Source organism: Gouania willdenowi, chromosome 14 (genome assembly GCF_900634775.1).
Source record: "Gouania willdenowi chromosome 14, fGouWil2.1, whole genome shotgun sequence".
In the NCBI taxonomy this organism is placed as follows: domain Eukaryota; kingdom Metazoa; phylum Chordata; class Actinopteri; order Blenniiformes; family Gobiesocidae; genus Gouania; species Gouania willdenowi.
In genome coordinates this window covers 818552-836800 of record NC_041057.1, presented here as the reverse complement: position 1 = coordinate 836800, position 18249 = coordinate 818552, and the positions used below count along the sequence as shown (strand labels likewise).

The 18249-nt window shown below is 40.3% G+C and overlaps 1 protein-coding gene across 1 annotated transcript in view; it reads right to left on the bottom strand.

Annotated features, from left to right (window-relative positions):
* LOC114475967 (polypeptide N-acetylgalactosaminyltransferase 10-like) overlaps positions 1 to 17939 on the bottom strand; it is a 19376-nt gene extending 1437 nt beyond the window's left edge. Inside the window, exons 1-10 of the mRNA XM_028467197.1 lie at positions 17677 to 17939; positions 7383 to 7476; positions 7058 to 7196; positions 6526 to 6692; positions 4194 to 4379; positions 3488 to 3671; positions 2467 to 2584; positions 1640 to 1747; positions 734 to 955; positions 3 to 54 (exon numbers count right to left, since the gene is read on the bottom strand). Of these exons, the coding sequence (XP_028322998.1) occupies positions 3 to 54; positions 734 to 955; positions 1640 to 1747; positions 2467 to 2584; positions 3488 to 3671; positions 4194 to 4379; positions 6526 to 6692; positions 7058 to 7196; positions 7383 to 7476; positions 17677 to 17835 (1429 nt within the window). The 5' untranslated portion in view covers positions 17836 to 17939. The remainder of the gene's footprint in view (positions 1 to 2; positions 55 to 733; positions 956 to 1639; positions 1748 to 2466; positions 2585 to 3487; positions 3672 to 4193; positions 4380 to 6525; positions 6693 to 7057; positions 7197 to 7382; positions 7477 to 17676) is intronic.
* Between the last annotated feature and the right edge of the window lie 310 nt (positions 17940 to 18249).

Below are 18249 nucleotides of genomic sequence, written 5' to 3'. Positions count from 1 at the left end.
GCCCTGAGCCAAACGACTTGTCTGTAGACAGAGGCCGGACCCCATGTTACGGATCTGGAACACACACACACACACACACACACACACACACACACACGCACACACACACACACACCACACACACACACACACACACACACACACACACCACACACACCACACACACCACACACACACACACACACACACACACACACACACACAATAAGACAGAGATTGTTTACAATCATGGGTGGACTGGACATCTGGCCATCTTTGTACCGGTGGGCCGTCAACCCAACGTGATCCAGTCCCTTTTTTTTAACGAGAAAGTGAAGGCAGACATGGTACAGGTAGCAAAAAATCCTCCAACAGTGGCAAGAAAAAGAGTGAACAGTGACTAAAATGAGCCAAAAATGGTCAAATAAAGAGGAAACAGGTGGTTTATAACAGTAATAAAGAGCTTAAATGAAGAAATGTTGCAAACAATAATGGAAAAGGGCAAAAATGTGGTGCAAAAACAGGCAAAATGTAGGAAAAAAGAAAACAAGTGTTATTCATTAGCCAGAAGTTAGCTTATTTGGATGAAAAGTGACTAAAAATATTAAAAGATAAAAGTGTCAAAATTAACTTGTAAAAATGCACAAAAAATAGAAAAACGGGGCAATTATTAGCAAAAGGAGCTAAAGTATCAACATTTTTGAAAAGGGGCAAAATAGGCAAATAAAAAGGTAAGTTCCTGGTTGTGACCCACCTCCCCCCAGGCAGCAGCAGGGGGCTCCACTGGAGGGTAGTGTTGGGGCAGGTCCCAGGCCACCTCGCTCATGAACCACTTGAAGTTCTTACAGCCGAGTCGGTTCCTCAGCTCCTTCTGAGCCGTCACGTCTCCCGCTGACAGGTGGCGGTACTCGGGACGACGCTGGTACACGTACTCTGCGTACTCGTCCATCCACACCTCAGCCACGCGCTTCAGGTTCTGCAGGGAGAAGCAATCGCACACAGACAAGGATCAGTTAGGTTCTGCACACAGTTCACACGCTTTAATCTGAAAACCTCTAAATGCCTCACATGCTTCAGGGTTTAAACATCGCATTGAAGACAATATATCAGCACATAATCTATATATACACATATATATCTATATAGATATAGATTTATACGATATATCCTAATATATAAACGTAGATATCCTCAATTATGATAATATATCATGATATGAGGATTTATTCTCATATATCCTGCTGTACCACGCTATATCACAATATATCCTGATATCTGTGCAATAATGTAATATATTTTTACAAGTTGTACATGTAAAACATAATAAGATCATATTTAAAACTGCAGCTGAAACAGTTCTTAAGAAATTGAGGCTGGTGTCAAATTACAATCAGCAATGAGAGTCTGTTTAATCTGCTCTGTGTTCAGTCTGATGATCATCATCATCATCATCATCATCATCATCATCATCATCAGAGTGTGTCAGAGCCTTAGCAGGCGAGTGATTGGGTTAAAAACCCACAAGAACAGGCTGTGTTTCATCTCTGTTAAAGTGCATTTATGAACAGATCTATTGTGTTTATGTCTGTGACAAATGTCAGGACAACTAAATATATGAAACATGTGATGGTTTCACTGGTTAATATTAAACTAGCCTCACCTTCCCCAGACTCACTCCTCCAGGGACTTTATAGGGGACGTACTTCCTGTAGATGTGACCCACCCTGGAGCAGGGGATGTCCTCCATCCTCCCCCCACACATCCACACCTACACACACACACACACACACACACACACACACAAAGAATGAGTGAACAACACAATCTGTCCACAACAGCAGAGAAAAACTAGATGAAAAACACACATGGCAGCGATGGATAAATGTGTGTGTGTCACTTTAAGGTCAGCGTGGAAACAACACCGAGGACCAATCAGAGCACACGACCGCTGGGCAGCAGTCCTGACTCTCTTTGATGCCTATTGTGGTTTTTGTGTGTTCTTGGTGTCTTCATGTTTATTTTGTGTATTTTTGTATTTCATCGATTTGTTTGTTTTTGGTTTTTTTTGTCATTGCTTTTGAGCATTTTTTGTTTCACTGTTTGTGTCATTTTGTGTTGTAGTTTGTGTGTTTTTGTGCATCTCAGGTATGTGAGTATTTTTGTAAACGATTTATTTGTTTTGTTGTCATTTTGTGTATTTTTTTTATTGTTTTCTGATTTATTTTTTGGAGTGATTTTATACGTGTGTGGGAAAACTTAGTGTTTTTTGTTGCCATTTTGTGTATTTCTGTTATTGATTTGTACGTTTTTGTCGTCGTTTTGTAGGTTTTTGGAGTAACTATTGTTTTTTTATTTTTATTTTGTGTGTTCTCGTTGTAATTTTATTTTACTTTAATAATAAAAGCCATCCTTTCAAAATAAAAGTGAAATGAAAGTGTAGCTAAGAGCTGACCCACATTAAGGAAAGGAAGCGTTTGTTTGTCTCACCTTAAAGGAGATCTCGTACTGTTCACCTCCCCAAATCTCCAGCCCGGTGTCGTAGCCCCCCAACTCCCAAAACCACTTCCTGTCCACAGCGAACAGTCCTCCTGCCATCACAGGTGACCTGAGGAACACACACACACACACACACACACACACACACACACACACACACACACACACACACACACACACACACACACACACACACACACACACAGAGGATTGGCTCTGAAAACTGCTCATTTGTACACAGACGAGCTCACTCACACGTGCTGTCCCTCAGACTCTAATCCAGTCACTATGGTAACATCGACAGCAGACATAATGAACACTGGGATTATTACAGCAGAATTCTACATTATTGTTAATAAATATTCCTCATCACAAACTAAACAGATAGTTTGTTTATATAGAATAATAATAATAATAATAGATCAATTGTTCTGTCAGAGTGAAATAATGTGCCTCCAACATGCTCCTCTGACCTACTGTGACCTGCTTCAAGCTCTGCTCTGAGCTCCTCACTCAGTGATAAGTGGAAGTCAAAGAAAGAAGGAAACGACTCATGAATATTCCAGCTCACATTTAGGATCTAATTAAAGTTCACGCTGAGATCCTCCATCATTCTGCATGATGAAGGTCAGAGATGGAGCTGAAGGATGAAACGCTTCCATTACAATAGGAACACACTGCTGCTGCTGGGAATTCATCCATCCATTCATCCATCCATTCATTCATCCATCCATTCATTAATGGGAGGGACTGGGTGCTGCTGATATTCCCAGTAAACGAGAACCTCATCAGCTTTCATACGGGAAGAGTAGGATGTTCATGTTAGAAAACAACTAAAACACACAAAATGACATAAAAACAATGCAAACAACAGCAAAAATTCACCAACAAATACATAAAAATCCTAAAAATACACAAAATAACTCAAAAACACAAAAAACAACATTAAAAATAAGAGGATGTGAAACCGAGTGGTTTCCTGATGAAAGGGTTAACCCCGCCCCTCACTCACTCAAAGGGTTCGCTGGGGTCGGGGTTCTGCAGCCGTTGGGGGATGGGGATGCGTTTGTAGTACATCTCCCAGTCGAAGGCGCCGCGCATGGCGTCGCCCGCCTGCGTCTCGTAGCCAAAGTTGTCGTGGTCAATGACGTCAATCATCGGACACACGATGGTCTTCCTGTTCTGAGCGATACGGTCTGAAACACGATAGATGCCATAAACTCCACATAATTCATCCTTTTATCATCTTTTTTTTTAATCAGTCCTGCACAGCTAGCTTAGCTTAGCTTAGCATGTAGTTCAAAGAGCAGCATGACTTTGAACATTTAAAGTCAAATAAAGGAGAGAGTTTAACATGTGAGGATAGTTAATTTCATTACAAATAAAAAAAATACTTTCAATGCTACAATGCTAATTATGTTAGCCAGACAGAATTCCTATTACATGTTAGCATTAAGCTATCAAACACTTTGTTAAAAGTTACTATAGTTTGTAACATTACTTACTCATTTACGTGTTTATAAGAAAAATGATCATTCCATTAGCCTGTCTATGAGATTTCCTATTGTATGTTAGCATTAAGCTAACACCATGCTTTAACTGTTGTTAAATGTTTTATAGTAACTAAGGAAATAACAGTGTTTTATGCATAGCAGCAAACCCAACACGCTGAGATAGCGTAACGTGGTGCGATGTGATTGGTCAGACCGTGTCCTCACCCAGCAGGGGGGGCAGCCAGTTCACGTTAGCTTCACAATGCGAGTCCAGGAAGGCGATGACGTCGCCTTTAGCCACCGTCGCTCCCAGCAGCCGCGTCCTGATAAGCCCCTCCCTCTTTTTATTCCTCAGGATTCGCACCTTCAGCAGCCGAGCCATGTACTCCTCCAGCGCCCCCTTCAGGTGCTCTGTGAACACAATTAAAGCACCAGGGGGCGCCGTTTACGACCCACTGAGACTCAGAAGAAGAAAGTCAGAGTAACCAAAGGCTTGTATTTTAAACCAATACAGCGCCACCTAGTGTTCAAAATCTGTTTGTAATAAAAATCTGAATGAATTATAAATATTTTGGGATTTTTATGATGATAAATTATTAAGACACAAAATACACTTAATAATATTTAAGGATAACAAAATATTTCCAATGAATCTTTAATTATCTTTAGATTTCTTGTTGTGTATTAATTAATATATTTATAAATATTGTTCTATGTATATTCAGTATTATTATTATTATTCTGATAAAGACTGAAGGAACATCAGTGTGGTTTCTCTCCAGGCTCCGTGTGACCTCTTCCTGTTTTTACTGCAGGTCGTTAATGAGGCTTCCTCTGAGGAAGGGGGCGGGGCTTCACCTTCACAGCGCCGCCATAAATCAGCCCATTAGCTCAACATCAGCAGAGCGATGGAGGGCGGCCACCTCCCCACGGAGAGCAGGTGAGGGGCCGGGGGGTCGGCCGCTCTAATCACCGCTCCTTAATTCATCCAGCATTCATTAGAGCTCCGCCCCTCAGAGGTCATCCATCACACACACACACACACACACTCTGAGGAACAAATACATAAAAACGCACATTTTTTGGACGAGCTTTTCACTAAATTGTGACTTTAAAATAAATCCATGAAATCTGTTTCAAAGCTTCTTCAAATAAACAAAGATCTGTTATTATCTGTCAACAAAGTAACACGAACTGGTTTTTCTGGTGGTTTTTAAACTGGTTTTATTTTGGTTTTCCTGTGGTTTTGTGCCGTGGGCCGTAGTCGGACCCTCCCGTCCTACACGCTCTGAGATGTGATGACAGATGGCGAGCCCAGAGGAGGTGGATAGTGAAGCTAACCTTCATAGCAGCACCAACATCCTCCTGTGCAGAGCGAGCTGAAGGTTCTCAGCACGAAGCCAAATATTAAATTACAGAGTGTGGATCCCTCAGGAGGAGTCACAGATTAATTATATACAGAAAAAAATAAAATAAAAAAATGTGACCAAAAAATCAGAAAATGTGGCCTTTTTAAAATCCTTCTAAGCTAGCCAAACTTCTGGGGCTGGTGGCTACATGCTAAGCTAGCCAAACTTCTGGGGCTGGTGGCTACATGCTAAGCTAGCCAAACTTCTGGGGCTGGTGGCTACATGCTAAGCTAGCCAAACTTCTGGGGCTGGTGGCTACATGCTAAGCTAGCCAAACTTCTGGGGCTGGTGGCTACATGCTAAGCTAGCCAAACTTCTGGGGCTGGTGGCTACATGCTAAGCTAGCCAAACTTCTGGGGCTGGTGGCTACATGCTAAGCTAGCCAAACTTCTGGGTCTGGTGGCTACATGCTAAGCTAGCCAAACTTCTGGGGCTGGTGGCTACATGCTAAGCTAGCCAAACTTCTGGGGCTGGTGGCTACATGCTAAGCTAGCCAAACTTCTGAGGCTGGTGGCTACATGCTAAGCTAGCCAAACTTCTGGGGCTGGTGGCTACATGCTAAGCTAGCCAAACTTCTGGGGCTGGTGGCTACATGCTAAGCTAGCCAAACTTCTGGGGCTGGTGGCTACATGCTAAGCTAGCCAAACTTCTGGGGCTGGTGGCTACATGCTAAGCTAGCCAAACTTCTGGGTCTGGTGGCTACATGCTAAGCTAGCCAAACTTCTGGGGCTGGTGGCTACATGCTAAGCTAGCCAAACTTCTGGGGCTGGTGGCTACATGCTAAGCTAGCCAAACTTCTGGGGCTGGTGGCTACATGCTAAGCTAGCCAAACTTCTGGGGCTGGTGGCTACATGCTAAGCTAACCAAACTTCTGAGGCTGGTGGCTACATGCTAAGCTAACCAAACTTCTGGGATTGGTGGCTCCATGCTAAGCTAACCAAACTTCTGGGACTGGTTGCTCCATGCTAAGCTAACCAAACACAGTCACGTCTTGGTCGTCTCGGGATGAAAAACTCTCAGACAACCAAACAATTCTCACCATCAACAACTTCTTCTACAGCTCAAACACAAGCAGCACATCTCATCAGGCTATAAGAGGTCACCGTGTGTGTCTGTGTGTGTGTGTGTGTGTGTGTGTGTGTGTGTACCTTTGTCGCTAAAGTCGTCCACCAGGATGATCTCTGCGATGAGTGATGGTGGTGAGCGGTTGATGACGCTGTGGACGGTCCTGAGCAGAGACGACCAGCCCTCGTTGTGGAAGGGAATGATGACGCTGCAGTTTGGAAGCTGCTCCGCGTACACTTTGGTCTTACAGCTGCAACACACGCACACGCACGCACACACACACACAGTTACTTTTGCAGGTTAGCATTACTTTAGCTTGTTAGCGTTACTTTAACACGTTAGCGTTACTTTAGTGCATTCTTTCAGTGCGTTAGCGTTACTTTTGCACGTTAGCGTTACTTTAGCACGTTAGCGTTACTTAAGCAAGGTTAGCGTTACTTAAGCACGTTAGCGTTACTTTAGCACGTTAGCGTTACTATAGCACGTTAGCGTTACTTTAGCACGTTAGCGTTACTTTAGCACGTTAGTGCATTAGCGTTACTTTAGTGCATTAGCGTTACTTTAGCATGTTGTTCAGTGTGGATGTCTCACTTCTCAGAAGAAGGTTGGACTCACTTTGGGTTCCTGATGTCGGGGACGGAGCGGTTGAGGGAAATTTGGTCGCTGACGAAAATGTTGAATCCGTTCTCTCTGTAGGCCTGGTCCACACGGTCAGCGTCCGTCAGAGGAAACGCCTTCCCCTGCTCGCCATTTCCTGTGGGACGGGAACACACACCTGGTACTTCATCACTTTACCACTGCCACCGCACAGTCCTCTGTCTGATTATTAAACTTTTATTTAGTTTTTCATTGTTTATTTTGAAGCTATTTGCCTTATTTTATCGTATCGTTCTTTCTATTATACATCATTAAATGACGTGGCAGTCATAGTTTGACGTACCCAATCGAGCTGCGTCTCGTTGGATGGCTGCGTAGTCATGCCAGTCCTTGTTCCGCCCCTTTCCCACCTCCTCTTTCTCCATCCTGTTCAATCTCTGAGGAAACACAGAGCAGAGAGAAGCTCAGTGATTGGACAAAGACTAAAACCTAAAAAAAACTAGTACACTTCAATTAAAAAATTAAAGAAATAAAATAATGAATAATAATAATAATAACAACTAGGGATGTAAAGATTAATCGTATGGCAGTTAAAAATCGATTAATATGTGTCACGGTTCATATCGATGCTCTTTTTTTTAAACAGCAGAGGGCGTTATCTATTTATCCTTCTCTTGTTTGAACTACGTCACTCAGACGTGACGTGAGCGTTGGTGCCAGGCATGGCCGGCCCAGCCTATACTCAGACTAAACGGCTGATTAGGGCCCCCAACCTGGCAACCCCGCTTGCATGTTACTGGTACTGCTGTGCATTGCGTGCATCAAAACTACAGGGTGCATTTCCAGGAATCTAACCAGCCATGCATTTGTTTGTAATTACAAACAGTCAACCTAGAGAGTGACGTTGGACCTGACTTTGCCATGATTGGTCAGCTCATTGTAAACAAGTAGTGGAAGAAAATACCTGAAACAAACAACAGCACTCATCATGTCAAAGATAAGTTATCCGTCCAGAAGCGTAGGTGGCGGACGGAATCGCCTACTACTCTTAAACATGTTCATAAATTATTCCTTACCCCTGTGAGAGAATCGTATCGTGAGTTGAGTGAATCATTACATCCCTAATAATAAGCAAGAAAAATCTATGAAAAAAATGCATATTAATAATGATTATAAATAAGAAATCAGTCCAAACAAAATAACTTCAATTAATAATAATGAGCAAATAAATTATGAATGAGAAGTTAATTAAGTTTTTTACACACACACACACACACACACACACACGCACGCACACAGTTCAGGTTTAACCACTTTGTTCTGACATACGTGGACCTCCAGTGTTGTCAAGAAAAGTGTGTGTGTGTGTGTGTGTGTATGTGTGTGTGTGTGTCACACTCATTAATGTGTGAATAATAAAGTAAATACAGGTGTGGTTTAAGCCACGCCTCTGTTTGTGTGTTAAAGGTGAACTTTATATTTAAGATTAAGATTAAATCGGGGCTTTCGCCTTTAATTGGCCATGTATTGTTATTACATTAATGGAATTTGTCCTCTACATTTAACCCATCCCTGAAGAGCAGTGAGCAGCCATTTTGCGGCACCTGGGGAGCAGTTCGGGGTTAAGGGACTTGCTCAAGATCCCACAGTTATGGCCCAGGTGAGGCTTGAACAGGCAACCCTCCGATTACAAGCCCAGCGTCCTTAACCACTAGGCCACCACTCCCCTTTATAATAATAATGATCCACCCAGTGTGTCAACATCAAATAAAGTTACTCAGTAATTCATAATAATCTCACAGATTACACGTGTTTCACATCAGAGCTGCTTTAATTCCTGAAATCCTTCAATGTGCCACTCCTCCTTAGTGCACGTGTGCGTGCGCGCTCTTTGCATGTATTTTCAGTTCATGTTCTAATCAAAATCAATTACATCATTATAATTTTTACCTAAAAATGAACATCATAAAACCCATATTTACTTGTTAATTTTTCAATTCCTCTTATTTTTTGTTGGAAAAACACTTTCTGTATTAGCATTTAGAATTTTGAGTTAAGAAAAATGTGAGTCGAGTGTATTATTATAAGTTGTTAAATAATACACTTTTATTAGTGAACTAGACCTGTGTGTTTACAACATAAATCTTAAATTGTGAATGACACCATGACAGGCTGGCTCCTCCCACTGCCTTTATATGTTTTATTGAATGCTACCTCTGACTCTGAACGCATTATTTATACTTTATATTCTCACTGAACTTTATTTTGGAATTTTGAGTTGAAAAGCAATAAACATATATTGCATTATTAAGGAATTCATGTTTTTTTCCATTTTAGATGTCATTTAACACGTATAAATTACTTTTAGTCAATTAATGGGGAGATAATCAATAATGAAATCGAGTCGAATCAAACTGGAAAAATTAATCTTTAGATTAATCGATGCATCAAAAAATATTCACTAGATTAATCGTTGAAAAAATAATCTTTTATCCCAGCCCTTATCAATAAATATAGTTTTGTCGCTAAAATAGAAAACTCGATATATGTTGAATATCGAAATATTGCCCAGCTCTAATCTGAACCACTTCTTCGACTATAATTATTTAAAACCAGGCCCTGAAATGACACAGAAATACCAGATGTTATTTTAAAGTTACATTTAAACACTTGAGGTGTAAGGTGAAGGGGGCGGAGCTCTCACAGTTTGACCAATCAGGAGTCAGTGTGTGGGAATGAGCCTTCATTCCACCTTCAACGTTTCCATAGCAACAATGAAGGTCATTCATTGGTTTGTGGATGGTAAGCTCCTCCCACTTCACAGATACTACTGTATAAAGCAGTGCAATGGTACAGATGTCAGTCAGGATATTCCCGTAAACACGACAGCTGTGATGTTTCCCTGGGTTTTGATGCCCCGCCCTGATGCACAGATTACATCTGGCTGATTGACCTCCTTTCTGTGCTGCTAATCTGCACAGCATCAGATTATTATTATTATCACTGCTGTGGGAACCAGAGGGCAACTCTTACACAACACTGTGCACGGTTAGCTTAGCACGTAGCGACCAGTTTCCTTCTGCCTCACCTGAACAGATACACAAGTTACAACATGTGTTGAAGGAATATGAAACTGCACAGATATAACCTGCTTCATGAAAATTAATGAAATTAGATTTTAAACTAAAAATAATTATCACAGAAAAATTACTCAAATTACTATATCAGAATATTTAAAGACACACAAAAATGATCAGAACAAAAACTGAAATAACAACATTTCCTGTTGTTCCATTGGTCTAAAAAGATGTTTCCAACCAATAAGACAAACAGATAACAAATATAAAACAGACAAAATGACTCCAACACGACAACAAAACACACAAAAACGACATAAAACGACTTTACAGAGAGAAAAAAAACAAAAACATCACTAAATGGTAACGTTACACTAAGAAAACACCAATAAAATGACAACAAAAATACACAAAATGATGATAAAATTGTAAAAAAACATCAAAAAGACAAAAAAAATACACAAAAGGACAATTAAATTACATGCATTACAAATTGTACCAAAAGCACACAAAGTGACAATTATATTTGCAATAGAAAAAAACAAAATGACAACATTACACTAAAAAACACCAATAAGTGAACAGCAAAAATGCACAAGATGATGATAAAATTGCACAAAAAACACAAAAACAAGTATAAAAAAAAAATTACATGCATTACAAAAAAAAATACCAAAAGCACACAAAATGAAAAATATACTGCAATAAAAATCCCCCCAAAAAACTAAAACGCCAACAAAAATAAACAAAATGACAATGTTACACTAAAAACTCCAAGACACAAAATGGGTGGAGCATTGATTAACTATACTATTAATGAATGATTTAATAAGACAATTCAGTGCCTTTGATCTGATGATTCCTTTGATCTGTTTCTAAAGTCGACCTCATCACTTCTGTGTAACAGAGCTTTGAAATGAAACAGCAGCTGCACAGACTTTAGAGAAAACACAATAAAACAACTAAATACACACAAAACAAATACATAGAAACAGAAAATTAAAACAATAATTCTCAGGATGATAAAAAAAACACTAAACAACACAAAAGACAATAAGATACACACAATATAACAACAAAATTACACAAAGCGACAAAAAAACACTGACTAACACACTAAAGACAACAGAAAAACACAAAAAAACCCACAAAACAACTACATAGAGACAGAAAATAGCAAGAAATATATCCAGGACGACAAAACCCCACAAAATAAAACAAACAGAAAACAACAACAAACTAACACACACACACAGAAAAAAAATACACAAAATGACAACAAAAATGAACAAGAAAAACAGAAAATAAATGACTACAAACACATGAAATGACAACAACAAAAACACACTAAACGACAACTAAACAACTGTCTCAAATAGAGCTACTTTCTCATTGTTTATATAAAAACTTTACTCTGTAACACTCTGTAACACACTGTAACACACTCCGTAACACACTATAAAGTGTTACAGTGTGTGTTACAGTGTGTGTTACAGTGTGTTATAGTGTGTTACAGTGTGTGTTACAGTGTGTGTTACAGTGTGTGTTACAGTGTGTGTTACAGTGTGTTACAGTGGGTGTTAGTGTGTGTTATCGTGTGTTACAGTGTGTGTTACAGTGTGTTACAGTGTGTTATAGTGTGTTACAGTGGGTGTTAGTGTGTGTTATCGTGTGTTACAGTGTGTGTTAGTGTGTGTTACAGTGTGTTACAGTGTGTTACAGTGTGTGTTACAGTGTGCGTTACAGTGTGCGTTACAGTGTGCGTTACAGTGTGCGTTATAGTGTGTGTTATAGTGTGTTACAGTGTGTGTTATAGTGTGTGTTATCGTGTGTGTTATAGTGTGTTACAGTGGGTGTTAGTGTGTGTTACAGTGTGTGTTAGTGTGTGTTATCGTGTGTTACAGTGTGTGTTACAGTGTGTTACAGTGGGTGTTAGTGTGTGTTATAGTGTGTTACAGTGTGTTACAGTGGGTGTTAGTGTATGTTATCGTGTGTTACAGTGTGTGTTAGTGTGTGTTACAGTGTGTTACAGTGTGCGTTACAGTGTGCGTTATAGTGTGTGTTATAGTGTGTTACAGTGTGTTACAGTGTGTGTTATAGTGTGTTACAGTGTGTTAGTGTGTGTTATCGTGTGTTACAGTGTGTGTTAGTGTGTGTTATCGTGTGTTACAGTGTGTGTTAGTGTGTGTTACAGTGTGTGTTATAGTGTGTTACAGTGTGTTAGTGTGTGTTATCGTGTGTTACAGTGTGTGTTAGTGTGTGTTATCGTGTGTTACAGTGTGTGTTAGTGTGTGTTACAGTGTGTGTTATAGTGTGTTACAGTGGGTGTTAGTGTGTGTTATCGTGTGTTACAGTGTGTGTTAGTGTGTGTTATCGTGTGTTACAGTGTGTGTTAGTGTGTGTTACAGTGTGTGTTATAGTGTGTTACAGTGTGTTACAGTGTGTGTTACAGTGTGTGTTACAGTGTGTGTTACAGTGTGTGTTAAAGTGTGTGTTACAGTGTGTTATAGTGTGTGTTATCGTGTGTTACAGTGTGTGTTAGTGTGTGTTACAGTGTGTGTTATAGTGTGTTACAGTGTGTTACAGTGTGTGTTACAGTGTGTGTTACAGTGTGTGTTATAGTGTGTGTTATAGTGTGTGTTATAGTGTGTTACAGTGTGTGTTAAAGTGTGTGTTACAGTGTGTTATAGTGTGTGTTATCGTGTGTTACAGTGTGTGTTAGTGTGTGTTACAGTGTGTGTTATAGTGTGTTACAGTGTGTTACAGTGTGTGTTACAGTGTGTGTTACAGTGTGTGTTATAGTGTGTGTTACAGTGTGTGTTATAGTGTGTTACAGTGTGTTACAGTGTGTGTTACAGTGTGTGTTACAGTGTGTGTTATAGTGTGTGTTATAGTGTGTGTTATAGTGTGTTACAGTGTGTGTTACAGTGTGTGTTATAGTGTGTGTTACTGTGTTCACGTCTGCGTTTCTACAACATTTGAAACTCCCAACACTGCTGCAGGACACACACATGCACACGCACACACGCACGCAACCCCCCCCCCCCCCCCACCCCCTGGGCATCCGATCTTCCGTGATCGTAAGAAAATACACAAACAAGATTCTTGTTATTCTTACTTTTTAAAATGATTTTCATGATTTATATTCAAACACAGTCCAGGTCAAATCTGAGTGAAAAAAGCCTCTCATGCATGTTTTGGTATCATGTGACACATCAGCGTCCACAAGCAGCAGCTGATCGCTAACACACGTTAGCCTCCATACGCATACAGAGCAGCTTCTGCACGCGCTCAGTAACACCCGAGTCAACGCCCGCCTTGTGCAGCGATCCAGAGGAGAAACAATCGACTCTTTCACACCAACAATCAGCTCCGTAGGGTTTATAGGAGCTTCAACAGGAAATCACATCCAGCAGCAACAGGAAGGAACCAGGAAGTCATTCATTGGTCAACACATCATCATCATCATCATCACTTTCACACCCAGACAAGCTCAACAGACAAGGTCAGAGTAGGTCACTTTGTCTCCATCACTGAGATGTTACTGTTACACACCAGCAACACCAAGAACGACCAACGCACAAACATAACCACAAAACACAAAAAGAAAGTTAAATAGTTATAAATCAGACCAAAAATACACAAGCATTTAAAACAAAAAGAGAAACAAGAAGACAGTCATCAACATCCCCCGCCAGTGCATATAAACGTGACAACATGTAAGATTCTAGCAAACAATAGCTGCTACTGAAGCAATAGGAAGATAAAGATCTGACCTGTGAAGAAACACAAATGTATCCATGCAAAGACAATTAATGATAGTGACTCAGCAGAAGTCCTACACATTGTTTGGTGTAGCAAAATTATTTTTAGAACTTTTGATCAGAAAAGCCTGGAGATCGTATGTGTAAAGTAGCAGATAGAACGTAAACACAAGGAGGAATTAAAAAAAGCAAGTTTTTGATGTGTAGTGACTTACAAAGAGCAATATGCCATAGGAGTGGGCGTGGCCTATGTCAGAAGATGCGACTCTTTTTAAGGAACACGTGGATATATGAAAGTTAGCACCCATTATAGCACCACCTAGTGGCACACTTTTTGGTATGGGTGGTCTATGTGCTCTTATATATGTACCCTGTAAATTTCACAGCCCTCAACATAATACTTCAGCTGAAATAAATGTTTGTTTATCTTGTAATAAGCCACGCCCACTTTGACCAATCAAGATTAACTTTGAAATAGGTCATACCCACCAAAATTTGGTAAAAATCGGTCGTGCCATTTAAGAAATATACATTTACCATATTTGCAGCGCCCCCTAGTGGCGTACATTATTCAAATTTTGCATTTATTTTGACCGAGATTTGTGTTTTTATAGCTAGCTAGAAAACTTTAATCGTTAATAATTTGCACCTATTTTGACAGAACAAAATTCTTTACTCAACTTAAGATCAGGATGAACTGAAGACAAGTTTCACGCTGATTGGACAAAACCCCAATGTTTACGTACGTGGTTCCCCGTGGGCTTGACCCCCTGATTACACAACAGACACTAAACAACAGCAAAAACTCAAAACAGCAACAAAATCATTTTATACTGGTTTATCTCAGTAAATGTGACACTAACAAAGGGAACGTGTGTATTAGTTTTCTCAGGCTGATAAACACTCAGGAGTAAAAGTTCCTCAGACAAATATTGTGAGTTTATGATAAAATATGGTTTGTTTCCACAGGTCGTCCTCACACATCAAATAATATAAAAAAGTGTCTTCATTTCCCACTGAGGTCAGACAAATAACTGATTATTATTGTGACAGTGAGGAAGAAAAACATCAGCGTGGGAATAATAAACACAGCCAAAGCATGAGGCTGGAGGCTTCATTAGGCCACGCCCACACAAACAGTGACTTTGAAGAAGATGCAGTAGATGAAAAAAAACCTTCTTGTCATGCGTCGTTCAGACTTTCCTGCGGCTCAGCATCAACGTCCTTGTTTACTTTGAGTCCGACTCATTAATAAGACACACTGTCACAGAGCGACCTTCTAGTGTGTGTGTGTGTGTGTGTGTGTGTGTGTGTGTGTGTGTGCGTGTGTCTTTTTAAAAACAAACTCCCACCAAACAAACAGTATAATTAGTATTATTATAATATATTATTATAGATCTAATAAACATAACCCACACACGTCTGACTGCAGAGCTGAGCGAGCGTTGATGGGTGTTTATCATCATGAATCAATGAACCACACACACGCACGCACACGTTGAACGTTAACTAAAAATGAATGGATGGATGGATTCAAAGGACGGATGGATGAAAGGATGGATGGTGAATGAATGGATTGGAAGGATGGATGGATGAGTGGATGGATGGATGGATGGATGAATGAATGGATGGATGGATGAATGAATAGATGAATGGATGGATGGATGGATGAATGGATGGATGAATGAATAGATGAATGGATGGATGGATGATGATAAACGATTTTCAGGAAACAGCAGTGCTGCTGATGGGAGCGCAGCACTGCCGTTGCCGCGGTAACACAACAAATATTTAAATTTCCTGAAATGCAGCGACAAAAAAATACCTTTGTAAAAATATGAGAGCAATCAGACACAGATGTAGACACTAAACCACAGAAGAGTCTTCCTCTGGGAATCAATACATTCAACTAGTCAATACTCAATGACACAAGGTCAGGTTTTAGTAAACTAATCAATACTCAACTACTAAAGTTCAGGTTTTAGTGAAAAAAGGAAATCTGAAGAAGTAAAATGTGAGCCCTCCTGTTGAGCACAGCGTGTGAACGTGAGGATAAAGTGAAGAAGAGGACCAACGATTAGCAAATCAAAGCTAACGTGTCATTAGCTTTGACGATCAGCGTGTTACCATTCAGTGGAACAACACACACACACACACACACACACACACACACACACACACACACACACACACACACACACACACACACACACACACACACACACACACACACACACACACACACACACACACACACACACACACACACACACAAAAGCCTCCATTCAGCAGATTTAGCCTCATTTGAATAAGATATGCTGCTACTGCATTTTGAGTTCCCTCCAAAATAAAAGCACAATCTTTAATACACAACCTGTAGACAAGCCGGGAGCGGCTTTAAAGAATAAAACGTTTCACTTTCAGCTGTTTCAACTTTATCCACAAAGTTTTAAAATACTCAGTCCAACAAAACCTTTGATTACATTTTCATTTATTTATTTTGAATATCTATTGGATTAATAGATTTTTATTTTTTTATTGTTTTTAGATATTATATAAATGTTTCACTTTTAACTGATTTTTCATTTTTACTATATTATTATATTTTATTACATTTCCATTATATAAATTTTTTGATGTACATATATTCAATTACATTTTTTTTTTTTTTTTTTTCATTTTTATTACATTTTTTAACAGATTTTGGAAACAAACATCTTGCGTTGGGCCAATCATTTCCACACATTAGTTTAAAATTAAAATGTAACAATGCAATCTTTGAATGTGATTTTTTTTTTAGGATGAAAAACAAATAAAGCCTGATTTTAAAATCATTGTACAGAATGTGCTGCTACATCGTGTTGTGTTCAAGGCCTGTTCGGAATGCAGAATATCAGACCAATCAGGAAACAGACTTAATTAGTAGTTACAACATGTGTTGACACACCTTCAGCTTCCACGTCATCACTGTAGAAAGTACAAATACTTCCTGTTATTGTTACATGATCAACACATAAAGACCAGATAACCCACTAAGCAGACCAACGTTGAAATGACGTCATGGCCTTAAGTCGAGAAAACGTCTTTGGCAGGTGCAGAGTGAAAGTTTTTTATTCTCGACTTCCCAAAAAGACTGATAAGAAAGGTGGCCCAGGGTGGGTTCCATCCTTAGACCTTAAAGTTCAGGTTTTAGTAAACTCCTCAACACTCAACAGTTAGTTCAAAACTTTTAAAAGTTTGGGCATATATATATATATATATATATATATATATATATATATATATAGTTTTTTTTTATTAGTTTGAAATAAAGATGAAAAGTAATTTGGAAATCAATCTTGTCACTGATCTCATAAAACACATATTGGAATTGTTTTAAAAAGTTCTTTGAGTAAAATACACGTTTCTGTTGGAAGTTAAAAAACATCGATTTTAATAATCCGTATCGTGTATGAGGTTGAATAATCGGTGAAAGTTGAGTGAACCGTGTGAGTTGTGTTCATCCCTAACAGTGTATGTAGTGGAGGAGTCCTGTTGATCACAGCGGGGACTTCGCTCCGAGCTCTGGGGAACTTCCTCCAGCCCGACTCGGTGGAACTTTCCCCGCGGCTCTGCTGCGTGTTTCCCGGCGTTGTCTGTCCGTGATAACCGGAGCCGCTACCCGGAGAGGTTACAGACACGGAGCGGGGGTGTAGCGGGAGGTGTAGGTTGGCCGAGGCCGAGCACCGAAACACGCCGCGGAGTCGCTCCGTGTCAGCGGCCGCTCGTGCCCCGCGGCCCCGGAGCTGGAGCTTACCTGCACCGGGAGGATTCCGCCCGCTCCGTCCGCTGCCTCCGGAGAGTTGTCGAACACTCGGTCCCGGTATAAGGACCAGAGTCCGACGTTAGGGAGGAAGATCAGGGCCGCTATGAGCAGCCCTCCGACCTGCAGCAGCCGCTTCTCCTTCCGCCTCATGTCCGCACACACGGAGCCTCAGCGACGGAGGAACCAGCGAGTCCCACTCCGAGCCGCACCGGGCGGAGACAAGCCTGAGTCCGGCCGCAGGCTGCAGGCTCCACCGCTAGAGGGAGCGAGGAGGGCGGGAGGACATGTAATCTGTAATCTAATAAACTTTACTGTGTTATTGTGTGTTTATGATACGTTCAGTTGGATCAGTGTGAGTTTATAAATGACTGTGTGTGTGAGGACACACACTGAGTCCCCACAACGTGTGTGTTTGTGTCCGTCATTAAGAAAGACAAAGTTGGTCTGAATCCAACGACAATTTTCCAGATGTAACGTGTGCTAAAATACTCTCATATCATCAACACATTCAAACCACGTGTTTCTCTGACCCCTAATTTCCGCTGCGTTACGTCTCGCCAGATA